Here is a 15,205-nt window from a genome sequence, read left to right as displayed (position 1 = left end):
ATTCAAAAATTATCTGCAATTAGATAAAAACTCTAAAATAGACATGTTTTTTTCTACCATTGTTATCTTATTATATAATATCAGTTAAGGTCACTTATTTTTTATTAGTAGAGATGAGCGAGTACTAGAGATGAGCGAATGTACTCGTCCGAGCTTGATACTCGTTCGAGTATTAGCGTGTTCGAGATGCTTGTTACTCGAGACGAGTACCACGCGATGTTCGAGTTACTTTCACTTTCATCTCTGAGACGTTAGCGCGCTTTTCTGGCCAATAGAAAGACAGGGAAGGCATTACAACTTCCCCCTGCGACGTTCAAGCCCTATACCACCCCCCTGCAGTGAGTGGCTGGCGAGATCAGGTGTCACCCGAGTATATAAATCGGCCCCTCCCGCGGCTCGCCACAGATGCATTCTGACAGAGATCAGGGACAGTGCTGCTGGTGCTGCAGCTGCTATAGGGAGAGCGTTAGGAGTTATTTTAGGCTTCAATTCTTTACAGGAGAGTGGGCCTGGTTGGCAGCCATCTGCCAGGTCCTTGGAAACTTTGAGGAGTCTACCCAGATGGTGAGCGGGGATGCTGCAATCATTAGCGTCACCATTCCTCTGCTATGCCTCTTGAGAAGTTCCCTGCAAAGCATAAAGGCAGACGCTTTGCGCTTGGAAACGGAGGCGGGGGAAGACAGTATGTTGCTGGATAGTCAGAGCACCCTCATGTCTATATCTCAGCACGTTGAGGAGGAGTGGGAGGAGCATGAGGAGGAAGGGGAAGAGACAGCTTGGCCCACTGCTGAGGGTACCCATGCTGCTTGCCTATCATCCTTTCAGCGTGTATGGCCGGAGGAGGAGGAGGATCCTGAAAGTGATCTTCCTAGTGAGGACAGCCATGTGTTGCGTACAGGTACCCTGGCACACATGGCTAACTTCATGTTAGGATGCCTTTCTTGAGACCCTCGCATTACACGCATTCTGGCCACAACGGATTACTGGGTGTACACACTGCTCGACCCACAGTATAAGGAAAACCTTTCCACTCTCATACCCGAAGAGGAAAGGGGTTCGAGAGTGATGCTATACCACAGGACCCTGGCGGACAAACTGATGGTAACATTCCCATCCGACAGCGCTAGTGGCAGAAGATGCAGTTCCCAGGGCCAGGTAGCAGGGGAGGCGCAGAGATCAGGCAGCATGTACAGCGCAGGCAGGGGAACATTCTCCAAGGCCTTTGCCAGCTTTATGGCTCCCCAGCAAGATTGTGTCACCGCTCCCCAGTCAAGGCTGAGTCGGCGGGAGCACTGTAAAAGGATGGTGAGGGAGTACGTAGCCGATCGCACGACCGTCCTCCGTGACGCCTCTGCCCCCTACAACTACTGCGTGTCGAAGCTGGACACATGGCCTGAACTCGCGCTGTATGCCCTGGAGGTGCTTGCTTGTCCTGCGGCTAGCATCTTGTCAGAGAGGGTGTTTAGTGCGGCTGGGGGAATCATCACGGATAAGCGTACCCGCCTGTCAACCGACAGTGCCGACAGGCTTACATTCATCAAGATGAACAAAGCCTGGATTTCCCCAGACTTCTCTTCTCCACCAGCGGACAGCAGCGATACCTAAGCAATACGTAGGCTGCACCCGCGGATGGAAGCATCGTTCTCTATCACCACCATCAAAAACGGGGACGTTTTTGCTTCATCAATCTGTGTATTATATTCATCCTTCTCCTCCTGCTCCTCCTCCTGAAACCTCACGTAATCACGCCGAACGGGCAATTTTTCTTAGGTCCACAAGGCTCAGTCATATAATTTTTGTAAACAATTTTTATACGTTTCAATGCTCATTAAAGCGTTGAAACTTTCACCTGAACCAATTTTTATTTTAACTGGGCTGCCTCCAGGCCTAGTTACCAATTAAGCCACATTAACCAAAGCGATTAATGGGTTTCACCTGCCCTCTTGGTTGGGCATGGGCAATTTTTCTGAGGTACATTAGTACTGTTGGTACACCAATTTTTTGGGGCCCTCGCCTACAGTGTAATCCAATTAATTTTTTGCCCACCTGCATTAAAGCTGACGTTACATCAGCTGTGATGGGCAATGCAATGGGATATATTTATGTACCGCCGGTGGTTTCCTGGCACCCACCCATTCTGTCGGTCCACACGGAGTTGTAATTCCATGTGTCCACTTCTAAAGAACCCCAGTCTGACTGGGGCATGCAGTGTGGGCCGAAGCCCACCTGCATTTAATCGGACGTTACATCAGTTGTGATGGGCACTGCAATGGGATATATTTCTGTACAGCCGGTGGGTTCCAGGGAGCCACCCATGCTGTGGGTGCACACGGAATTCCCATTGCGGAGTTGTACCTGCCTGTGACTATTTATAAAAAAACGCTGTCTGACTGGGGCATGCAGACACCTTGACAGAATGAATAGTGTGTGGCACATAGGTTCCCATTGCTATGCCCACGTGTGCAGCTCCTGATGGCGGTGGCACAGGATTATATTTCTCATTGCTTCTGTACAGCATTGTGGGCTATCGCCCCGCCCCTTTTAAAGAGGGTCGCTGTCTAGCCGTGCCAACCCTCTGCAGTGTGTGCCTGCTTTTCCTGTGGCAGACGCACTTATAAATAGACATGAGGGTGGTGTGGCATGAGTGCAGCTGAAGGCTGCGCAGGGACACTTTGGTGTGCGCTGTCGACACTGCGTCATGCGGTGGGGGGGTTGGGCAGCATGTAACCCAGGAGAAGTGGCAGCGGAGTGTCATGCAGGCAGTGATTGTGCTTTGTTGGAGGTAGTGTGGTGCTTAGCTAAGGTATGCATTGCTTATGAGGGCTTTTCAGAAGTAAAAGTTGTTGGGAGGGGGGGGGCCCACTCTTGTCGCTATTGTGGCTTAATAGTGGGACCTGGGAACTTGAGATGCAGCCCAACATGTAGCCCCTCGCCTGCCCTATCCGTTGCTGTGTCGTTCCCATCACTTTCTTGAATTGCCCAGATTTTCACAAATGGAAACCGTAGCGAGCATCGGCGATATACAAAAATGCTCGAGTCGCCCATTGACTTCAATGGGGTTCGTTACTCGAAACGACCCTCGAGCATCGCGAAAATTTCCTCCCGAGTAACGAGCACCCAAGCATTTTGGTGCTCGCTCATCTCTAGCGAGTACCCAAATGCTCTGGTCCTCGTTTTTTTCTCTATCTCTGACACAGGCAGGATTCCGGCAAGGACGCGGCACCCGCAACCATATTGTAAACCTGCAATTGATCATGAAAAAAGCTTGAGAATACCAAAAGAATATCTACATGTGCTTCATCGACTACATTAAGGCCTTTGACTGTGTCGACCATGACAAGCTATGGCAGGCCTTACAAGAGCTGGGTGTAACGACACGTCTAGTCAAGCTAATGGGGACACAGACAGGTTTGGGACTGGCAAAGATGTCCGATAGGGCTGCATCCTCTCACCCTTCTTGCTTAGTCTTTTGTTGAAATGATCATGTGGAAAATGGACCTAGATAAATTGGAAACCGGGGTGAAAATAGGTAGCAGAAATATCAACAATCTACATTATGTGGATGACACAACTCTGCTTACATAAACAGAGTCAAGTCTGAAACAGCTGATATGTAAGATTAAAACAGAAAAAGAAAAAACGGGCCTTAAACTGAATTTAAAGAAGACAAAAACTATGACAATGGCCAAATTCAAATCAAAATCAACAATGAGGACATAGAATGCGTGCAAGACTTCACCTTCCTTGGCTTAAAAATTGACCAGGCTGGAGAATCTATGCCAGAGATAAAACGTAGGATAGATTTGGGGCGAAGTGCAATGCTAAGCATGGACAAAATCTGGAAAAGTAGGGATATTGGTATAGCAACTAGATGCAGGATAGTGCAAACCAGCGTTTTCCCCATAGCTGTGTATGGATGTGAAAGCTGGACTGCGAAAAAAACTCATAGAAGGAGGAGTGATGTCTTTGAGCTGTGGTGCTGGTGAAAGCTGCTGTGTATACCCTGGACTGCGAGAGTAACAAACAGAAGTCCTGAATCATATAAGACCCGATATATCACTGGGGGGCAAGATGGCCCGGCTTAGACTCATGGCCATGTAATGCGAGCAGAGTCACTAGAAAAATCTATAATGCTTGGACAGATCAGTGGTAAAAGAAGACTCGGCCACCAAAGAACCTGATGGCTGATACTGTCAGAGCTGATACTGGCATGGATATCACACAACTGTAAGAAGCAGTGCAAAACCAAAAAACATGGAGGGAGCTCGCCTATAGCGTCGCTGAGGGTCGTTAGCGACTGAACAGCTAACAAAAAAAAACAAAGTGACACATGTCAGATCTCCAAAATTGGGGTTAAGATGCCATTTTTAACATAAAATGTTACAATAATACTGAGAAGAGAATTAATAATAGCTATTACTCCTTATGAAATCCTGAGATTTTGCAGTAAAATGAATGTATGTGTAGAAAAACAACTTTTCAATGTGAAATATACTGGAAACAAAATAAATGAATAGAGGAGGGGAAAGTTTTACTCACAAGGGAGCTCCTGTATTCCTTCTTAACTGTTAAGTCAGTTTCTTTTGGACATGGGAACAAATACTAATATAAAAATCTGCAATTGCATAACTTTCCCGAATGTCAAAATTTACAAAAAATAACTGCTGTATTAGTGGGTTTACCACTCTTTTCCACAAAAATAACTCTTAATTTAGAGCATGTTTACTTTCTTGAGCAAACCAAGAGTTACTGATGGGAACAATCGACTCAGGATTGCACCATTTTTGAGGCGAGGTGAGAACCCTGTGTTATGTAGCACTCTGCCCAGACTCTAGGGGGCAGTATTTTGACAGATGTAAAACTAGATAAGGCTGTTTGTGGGTCCTCTGATTTGTCAGTAAATAACACTTATTTCCTATCAAGCATATAAGGATAGTGTACTGTCGTATTCTTCAGCATACTGTATTACGTATGACCTATTTATACTTATATGAAATTGAAGGGCGGCTGAACCTTCTGAATAAGAATCAAGCTAGCTGTGCGCACACCGACTTTGCCAGGGGACGCTGCAGTATGAAAAGGGGCCCCCTAGGACTCCATATCACCTAAACTCATAACTCTCTTTATGGCACTAATATTTGATGACAGGTTCCCTGTAAAGGAGTCTAACAACTTCATAAAATGTTTTATAAGTAATTGATAAATATTATAGAATAACAAAAGGAGTAATACTCACCTTACTAATCCCCTGCCACTCCCATGCCAATGCTTCTCACTGCCAGTCTCTGTTTATCCAATTTCATCATAGTAAAGCTGACATGACATTTGACTGCTGCAGCCAATTACTTGCTGTTCATGTGACCTTAATGGGGTCAACAGTGAGTGATTGGCTGCAGCAGCCACGTGTTGATGTGCCATGTCATCGCTGAAGGCCAGAAAACTAAAACCAGAGAAGCATCAACATGGGAGCGGCAGGAGATTGCTTAAGTGAGTTTTACTTCTTTTGTTTTATTATATTATAATTGGCTGTTTGTAAAAGATGACATGGGTCTGGAAAAACTCCCTTAATCTCTTAATGCAAAAGGATTTGTGTGTCTCGGGCGCAGGAGCCTGCTCTCAACAACCGTGACCGGAGATAACTCTGATTGCAGCTGTTAACCATTTAGATGCCGCTGTCACATCTGACAGCGGCATTTAAATGGCCCAACAGAGGGAGTGATCTCTCCCATATGGCCCTCTTTCAATGAGATCATGGGGTGCCATTCATGTGTCATGGCAGCCCAAGGTCTTGTAAAAGCCCTAATAGCTGCCATTTACTCCTGCCTATAAAGAGGTGCCTTCAGAAATACAATCTGATCAGATGATCGCCAGTTCAATTCACCTATAGAGGCTAATTAAAACCTAAAAATAAGCTGAACAAAGTTTTTCTTAATTATTACAAAAAAATAAAATACTAAAAGTTTTAACCCCTTCTTTTTTCCATTTTCAATATAAAAAATAAAAAATAAACAAATGCGGTATTGACGTGTTTATAAAAGACTGATCTATTAAAATAATGCATTATTAATCCCGCACAGTTAACACTGTAAAACAACAAGCTAAAATTTCACTTTTTTTATTCACCCTATCTCCAAAAAAAAGTGCTCAAAAAGTCATATGTCCCCCAATATGGAGTAAATAAAAACTACAGGTTGTCCCAGAAAAAAACAAGCCTTCACACAACCCCATTGACAGAAAAATAAAAATGTTGTGGTGGACAGAAGATGATGACAGAAAGGGATTTTTTTTTAAAGTTATTTATTTAGTATTATAGTATATTCTTAGTATTGCAACAAAAACAGCTATAGAAATTTGGTATCGCTGTAATCTTTCTGACCCACAAAAAGAAGACAACATGTCATTTTTGCCCCATGGTGTACAGCAATAAAACCAGGACCACCCTCATAAAATAGTAAAATTGAGATTTTATCCCATTTAAATTTTTTATAGGTTTTCCAGTATATTATGTAGTACAACATGGCTATGTCAATGAAAAAATAAAGTTATGATTTTTTGAAAGCAGGGAGGAAAAATCAAAAAATGACCGCATCTTTAGGGCTCAGTCAGACGGGCGTTTTATCGCACGATTTGCGCATGCGTCCGGCGATTTTATAAAAACCATTGCTTTGCAATGGTATCGGACACATGAGCGCTTTTTATGCGCTCGTCCGATAATTTATAGAACAGAAATCGCAGATCGCACCTATCTGCGATCTGCGATTCCTGTTCTCTTCTCTATATGCGCTCAACGGGGCCGGCGGCGCTCAACGGGGCCGCCGACCCCATTGAGAACATATAGTAGACAAATCATTCTCCTCTGCCACAGCTGTAACAGCTGTGGCAGAGAAGAATGATGTTTGCCCATTGAAAGCAATGGGCTGCCGGCGAGCGTGGGATGAATTTTCGGGAAGGGCTTAAATATATAAGCCCTTCCCTGCAATTCATCCAGAAATGTTTAAAAATAAAAAATATATACTCACCTGGTCCCGCCACACGGAGTTCAGCCGCGGCCGGCGGCAGCTCTCCTGAACTGCTCCCTGTAGTATTCAGCAGCCGGGGATTTAAAATCCCCGCCTGCTGAATGAGCTGCCTCTGATTGGTCACAGCCTAACCAATCAGAGGCAGCTCTCACTCACGCCCATTCATGAATGACAGCTGAGAGCTGCCCCTGATTGGCTCAGCGCAGGGACCAATCAGAGGCAGCACTCACTCACCCATTCATGAACTCCGTCTGCCGGGACAAGGTGAGTATATATATATATATATATATATATATATATATATACTTTTTTTTTTTTACACATTTCTGGATGAATTGCAGGGAAGGGCTTATATATTTAAGCCCTTCCCGAAAATTCATCATGAGATCACCCGCAGCGCATTGCTTTCAATGGAGCCGGCTGTATTGCCGGCTCCATTGAATTCAATGCGCTGGACAGCTCCGGCCCGTTTCCATTGAAACGTGGCAAGGAGCAGTATTTTTGGGCGATTTTTCGGCCCCGATCACGCGATTTGCGGATGCGCATCCGTCATGCGATCCGCAAATCGCGGGAAAAAACGCCCGTGTGACTAAGGCCTTAGAGCTTTAGATAAAAAATATTAGTTAACAGTAGATGTTATTTACTTTCCTTATATACATTTTTAGATTAACACGGAAGTTGCCAATTACTTTATCATTTAGGGCTCACACCCACTGGCGTTTTTATTTCTTGTGCTGCGAGAGTGAGTGAAAATGCGGTGATATCGCCAGGGTTTTCAATGGGGCCAGCGGCAGCAGTATTAGTCCCATTGAAAACATGGAGTATATATCAGACGTCTGCCACAGCTGTGACAGCTATAGCAGGAGTGTCCTTTATTCCCCCCGAGGACCGCAGGGATGAAGGAATCCTCTGCCACAGCAGTGACAGCTGTGGCAGAAGTCCAGAGTGCTATCCCATTGCATCAATGAATAGCTAAGCGCTGCCTGTAATTGGCTGAGCGCTCAGCCAATCAGCATAGCCCTTTCAGGAGGAGGAGATTTTTAAATCTCTGCCTGCTAAAAGTGCTGGATAGCAGTGCAGGGGAGCCAGCCGGAGGACGCGCCTGAGCGGCGGAAAGGTGAGTAAAGTTGTTTTTGTTTTTTTAACAAGCTAGGGATAATTTTCAGGGAAGGGCTTATATTTCAAGCCCTTCCCTAAAAATTATGCTGTGGGGATTGCCACAAAATCACTGCTTTCAATGGGAAGCAATGGGATAGCATCCTGGACTTCTACCACATCTGTCACAGCTGTGACAGAAGTCCACGATATTCTCCCTATGTTTACAATGAGGCTAGCGCTGCTGCCCCATCAAAAACACTGAGCAATATCGCAGATTTCCTCTCTGCGATGTGAAGCTCTGCAGAAACATCGCAAATGAGTATGAAACCATTAAAAATCATTGGTTTCATAATCATTGCTGTCGCATCGCAGAGAGAAAAATCGCGAGCGGGTGTGAGCCCTTATAGAGACAAGTAGAGTACATATACTGTAGATATGGCCAGGTGGCTAAGTATCCCAGTGCTGAATGGCAAAATGATATCCCCTGAGCCATTGTGCTACCCAAAATGAGGAATCTATAAACATTGCTTGAATCCTTAAATGGTATGTGTACATTTGTCTATATTGTGGCATGTCCTAGAGATATAGGGGTCTCTGTGCTGGGACTCCCACCAATAACTAGAGTGAAGGAGCTATAGAGCCATGACTTTTTGGGTCATAGATCAGAAATTTCCCTTTGTGTGCTGTTCGATTTTTCCATTGCCTCTTGATACTGATTAATTATCAAAATGCTTGTCTTAATACGTATCCCGATATAACAATATAAATCAGCACAACTACTTTTCTCTAAAACTCCATGTGGGAAGTTCTCAGACCATTGTTATTAAACATTGCTATGACTAACTTACCACTGTTGATGCATGAACCTTTTTTACCTGGTACCACAGGGTTCAGTATTAGGCTCCATTCTGTTTATTATATTTATCAATGACCTGATAGAGGGACTGCACAGTAAAATAGCAATATTTGCAGATGATACAAAGTTATACAAGATAATTAATAGAAAGGAGGACAATGTATGGCTACAAATGGACCTAGATAAGCTGGGCGCGTGGGCAGAAAAATAGCTGGACAAACGGATGTCACCAATACACACTAAATGGGGTACTGCTAGGGAAAAGTGGTATGGAAAAAAACTTGGGGGTACTAGTTGACTTTGATTGCTCCAGTTAAGTTTACAGTCAATCAGCTGCTGCAAAAGCAAATAAAGTCTTGAGGTGCATTAAAAGAGGTATAGGGGCGAAGGACAAGAACATTATCCTTCCATTATATAAGGCACTAGTCAGGCCTCACATGGAATACTGTGTACAGTTTTGGTCACCGGTGCTCAGGAAAGATGTTACAGTGCTTGAGGGGATTCAAAGAAGGGCAATTAAACTAATAAACGGAATGAAGGGACTGGAATACCCAGAGAGGCATCAAAATTCGGATTATTCACCCTTGAAAAAGACAACTAAAGGGCAATCAAATAACTATGTATATATACATTAGGGAACAATACAAGGATCTCTCCCATGATCTGTTTATACCCAGGACTGCGACGGTAACAAGAGGGCATTCGCTATATCTAGAAGAAAGCAGGCTTCATCACCAACATAGTAGGGGGTTCTTTACTGTAAGAGCAGTGAGATTGTGGAACTCTGCCTGAGGATGAGGCAAAATCCATAGAGGAGTTTAAGAGGGGACTAGATTCCTTTCTAGAGCGCTATGATATTACAGGATATAGACATTAGGTGACCAGAGGGGTTGTTGATCTCAAATGTTGATCCAGGGATTACTCTGGCTGCCATTATGGAGTCAGGAAGGAATTTTTTTCCTCCAAACGAGCTAAATTGTCTCATTGTTTGTTTTTTTTTGCCTTCCTCTGGACCAACAAGGGGGGGTGGTGATGAAACAGGCTGAACTAGATGGACATTGTCTTCATTCAGCCTAACATACTATGTTACCTTTCCTACTGTAGCACTAACCGGTGAAACATTTGGTTATATATTTGCAGTCTTTATATGGAAGAAATGCATTCCAGAGACACATATCTCAGATGTTCGAGTCTTCAAGAGGGCAAGACCTTCTGTTCAGTGATGACACTCAGTGCTTGATAAAGATTGATCAGAAGACCACTATGAAGGATTATCTTGGAGAAAAGCTATACTCTGCTGTATCCCGATTTAGCCAGAAATCAGATATCCTGTCAAAATGTATATGAGTTTTCTGAATCAATAAGCAGCAGTCATCCAACCATAAATCAACGGAACAAAGGCAACAAAAACAAGATATGCCATGCCACAATTTTAAAACAAAACCCAGCAAGCTACAGCAAACACATAGGGGAAGATTTACAAAACTGTCCAAAAGCAAAACTGTCTAAATTGCCCCTTGCATTTTGTATTCTGTTGTGGTAAAATGATATCTGAGATGTCATTAGTTTCTAGGGGCAACCAAGACAATTTTTCTTTTAGACAGTTCCATAAATCTGTCCCCTAAAACCTATATACTGTTCAAAATTTCAAATTGTGCCAGAAAACTGTCTTACATGCCTTCTTCCACATTTACTATGACTTTTAGAAACTTTCAGAAACTTTTTCCACTGTGTCCGACAAAGATGTTCTTTTGTAGAAAATTGGTGTGCCAAAATTGCATCAGATATGCCACAATGTTTGTTGCTAATGCTGTGCTGATGCATCATGGGATTGATTTGAAATTGTGAAATTTGAAATCCCACCATTAAGATGATGCCTGATAAGCATCAGCTAGGGGGCTGCAGTACAAGGAAGTGGCTGGAATACACAGAAGAAACCTCCAGAGTGGGACAGGCAATCAAGTGAGGGTGGCAGGGACAGAAAAACATGTGTTTACACTGGAGTGGCCCTTTAGCACCCCGCTGCATGTGATCCTAAAGATATTTCGTATTGATTTGATTATATATATATATATATATATATATATAATTATCCACAGGGCTCCTTGCTGCTCGCACTTCCCTTAGCCATTAAATCCAAGATTCTTGAAAATTCACGCAGAGTTGATCTGTACTTTCAGAGTAACCTTTTCAAATAAAGAATTTTAACCCTAAACTGTATTATGTTTTATTCCAGACTAGCAATAAAGTCAACTGCCCAAAAAGATACAACTGTTCTTGGTTATTTCTTTAATTTCTCATGAAAGATTAAAATCCAAATGTAGGAGTGCTTGCAAGATGATAGCACTCCAAAGACAAGAGTCATGGACACTTTGCTCTTTTTTACGCATAGCCCCACGTTTTTTGGTTTGTTTGCTTGGTTTTTAATATTTTGTGTGTTATTGTTTTGTAGCATGCATCCATCACATACAGTATATCCCACTTTCTGGAGGCCTGGAAAAATTGATTTTTCATCGGTATTTTGTTAGCCAAAACCAGGAGTCGAACATACCGAGAGTGAGTATAATAGAAAGATTTGTATTTTTTTTCTATATTTTGGACCCACTCCTGCTTTTGTCTTTCAAAATACTGATGAAAATTATGTGTGAAGAAGCCCTAACTCCAAGACTAATGAACATATTATAATTAGAGATGAGCGAACCTACTCGGTTCGGGTGTTTTTGAACTCGAGCACCACTTTTTCTGAGTAACTTACTACACGGATGAAAAGATTCGGGGGGCGTCGGTGGGGGGGGCGGGGCGGCGTGGTGGAGCGGGGGGTAGCAGTGGGGAACAGGGGGGGAGCTCTCTCTCTCTCTCTCTCCCCCCCCCCCCCCCCACTCTCCTCTGCAACCCCCCGCTCACCCCCGGCGCCCCCCGAATCTTTTCGTCCGTGTAGTGAGTTACTCTGAAAAAGCGGTGCTCGAGTTCAAAAACACCCGAACTGAGTACGCTCGCTCATCTCTAATTATAATAAAATTTGGTCAGAATATACCTTAATCAATGGGAATCAGAAACCTCTTATAATATGTGCTGAAAGTGTCCTTTGTATGCAGTCAAGCACATGTGAAACCAAAGCTCCACATTGCTGAACATTCTGGTAAGCATGAACGGCGTCAGTGTAGCAATTTTTTGAATAATGTTCTTTTTCAATTCCTGGACAATTTATTACAGAAGCTTTCCCTCCAGTAGGCAGCATAGGCTCCTAATGACTGCATGACTGAAGCACAATGTGGCTATTCAGGTGGCATAGTGTGCCGAGCTAGACAGCTAAGCTAGCTGCCCAGACCAGCCATTCTATCTCCCTTGCCAGTCACTGCCATCATGTGAATGGTAGCAATTGGGTTAAGAGTGCTCCGCAAACACATTATGAGGTGTTCCTTATTCTCACTGAGCAAGGTATGTTTTGACCAAGTTTCATTAAAATGTGTTCGTTAGCTTTGGAGTTACAACTGATTTTTTTCCTAGTTTCCAGCAAGTGGGACACCTTGTTCAATTATTTATAAACCAACCATTAACGTTGAAATAATTATTACTAAACTGGAAGGTAATAAATACTGTATTGGGAGGTAATTTGCCTTGCTCTAGTTTATGGACAATTTGAACTTTTACAATTTTTTAGGGGGGTAGCAAAGATTTTTGAAGAAGGGAGACTTCACCGATAATGCTTACCTTTTATTTCTAAGGGTGGCTTCACACGAACACACGTGCACAAAAATACGCTTCTATTAGAATCAATGCATTCCCTATGGTGTGTTCACATGTCCGTGTTTTACAGGTGCGTGCTTGTAAAGATAGGACATGCGTGTACCATAGGGAATGCACGCATTGCCTTCAATGGCGCCACGACTCCATTACAAGCCCTTCCCTGAAAAACATGAAAAAATGGTGATAAAAATAAAAAAACATACTCCCCTTTCTTCAGCTGCCGGGGCTCAGCCGCATCCAGACGGCTCTTCTCCTGCACTGCTCTGAGGAGTATTTAGCAGGAGGGGATTTAAAATCACCGCCTGCTGAATTGGCTGCCTCTGACTGGCTGAGCACTGTGACCAATCAGAGGCAGCTCTCAGCTGTCATTCAATGCGGCAGATGTGTTCTTCATGGCAGCGACGGACAGGTACTTTTTTTTTGTTTTGTTTTTACACTAAAATTCTTGTTTTTCGGGGAAGAGTTTATATGTAAAGCTCTTCCCTGAAAAACAATTCAGGGGGTGCCGGCAGACCACTGCCTTCAATAGAGCTGCCGGCAGCAATGCAGCTCCATTGAAAGCAATGCACGGACCTTCATACACGTGTGTTTTTGCACGTACAGGGGTGCAAACCTATTTATGCACCTATACACGCACATGCTCGTGTAAAGCCACCCTAAAAGATAGCTCTCTGCATAGTTCTGTGAATAGGAAGAACACATACGTATTACCGTCACAACAATAGTTCTTAAAATTATAAATTTCAATGGACATCAACTTTCAGAGATAGAATAAGAATAAAACATCTCTGTACTAAACTATATACTGGTTCTCTTTCCATTTTTTTTTTTGCTACAGATGAATATTTCCTTTGACAATGTTATTTAAAATGTTTTGAGGGCATGGCTTACCACCTGCAGTGAGTGGATTCCTGAAGGGAGAGTTACGCTCGGCACCCGGAAAAAATCACTCCCTGCTCTCTGCTGAGAGGTCACTTTGGTTCCGATCAATGGCAAGACTCCCTGTGTCAGCGGGGAACCTGTCCTCAGCGGCTTCTGGATCCTCTCTGGATCCGCTGGTGAGACCCGCCACAGCCTTACCAGCATATTCCTTCCTGGGATTTCCTCCCGGGTGTGTGGCGGCTATACCACTTGCGCTCCTGGAGGTCCTGTACTCGCAGTCGGTTGCACCATCTTGGTGCTTCTTAAAACAAGCAGCTCAGAGCTAGGAGAGTGCACGGTACTGCACCCTGCTATAAAACAAAATTTTAAAAAATCTGCGGCCTGTGTTCTAGTTATATATTAGGACCTTCTTAGTGGACACTCTACACTGAGGCTTGGGCCTACAAGCCTTCAATTTTAGCAGTGGGCCTGACCGCATATTTATCTGGCTGCGTAAGATCTGCAGCCTATGCAAAAAGGGACGCCTATGGATTCCCCCAATAAACACCTCATCTACATCCTGAGACCCGCAGTTTTGAGTTATGAGCAAGGATACTGCCTATACAAGGATCCCTAATGTTATAGCAATAAGCCTGCGAAACCAGGTATATCTTGCTTGTGTCAAATTTGTTGTAAAAGAATAGCAGTTGCCTGGAAATCATAACACATCACACTTAGCTTGGTGTATCGGAATGAACTCAGTTTTATTTCTATCACACAGTACTTTCATAGCATTATTAAATCAAAGGGTGTGCTTATCTTCCTAGCCAATAAACAAGCGTGCATATTTTTGGAACATTAGTTCTGCTTTGTCATTTTGCTTTCGCCACAAGAACACACACCATTTCATCTTGGTTTCTTTCCAATGGACTTTCTTCTAGTGTCATGTCATTGGTTTCTTATCAAGGGTCTATTTTCTAGTGTTATGTCATGTTTAGAGATGAGCGAGCATACTCGCTAAGGGCAATTGCTCAAGCGAGCATTGCCCTTAGTGAGTACCTGCCCGCTCAAGAGACAAGGTTCTGGTGACGGCGCGGGGGAGCGGTGAGTTGCGGCAGTCAGCAGGGGGGGATCGGGGGCGAGAGAGGGAGAGAGAGATCTCCCCTTCGTTCCTCCCCGCTCTTCCCCGCAGCTCCGTGCTCGCGGCCGGCACCCGAACCTAGGGCAGGTACTCGCTAAGGGCAATGCTCGCTCGAGCAATTGCCCTTAGCGAGTATGCTCGTTCATTAATAGTCATCTTGATTGCTTATCAAGAGTACACCCTGAAGCTAAAAAGCCTATTAATCTATATCCATTTTTCTTAAAACCACATATACAGTTTTGATGACAACAAGAAATGCAATCAAATAAAGGTATATAAAGATGTCATTTAGCAATGTTACATGAATATTTTCTCTAACATACCTTCATTTTGTGACTGCTTCTGCGTTGTACCATTTTTTCCTATTCTCCTCTCAAAACTATCTCTGTTCTAAAAGGGTAGGATGCCTTACCCAGCACTTGGAGAAAGGTGTGAATGCTCCACAGGTTACAGGAGTTCCCACCTCTCCCCATACATGTTTAT

General features: G+C 43.8%; 1 protein-coding gene across 1 annotated transcript in view; it reads left to right on the top strand.

The window, feature by feature from the left end:
• Positions 1–11,038, top strand: part of LOC136622021 (serotransferrin-like) — a 23,414-nt gene extending 12,376 nt beyond the window's left edge. The window contains exon 7 of the mRNA XM_066598032.1: positions 10,114–11,038. Within this exon, the coding sequence (XP_066454129.1) occupies positions 10,114–10,320 (207 nt within the window). The 3' untranslated portion in view covers positions 10,321–11,038. The remainder of the gene's footprint in view (positions 1–10,113) is intronic.
• Positions 11,039–15,205: the final 4,167 nt, after the last annotated feature.

The sequence above is a fragment of the Eleutherodactylus coqui genome, chromosome 1, assembly GCF_035609145.1.
Source record: "Eleutherodactylus coqui strain aEleCoq1 chromosome 1, aEleCoq1.hap1, whole genome shotgun sequence".
Classification (NCBI taxonomy): Eukaryota; Metazoa; Chordata; class Amphibia; order Anura; family Eleutherodactylidae; genus Eleutherodactylus; species Eleutherodactylus coqui.
Note: the sequence above shows the minus strand (reverse complement) of the source record. Positions and strands in the feature narration are given on the sequence as shown.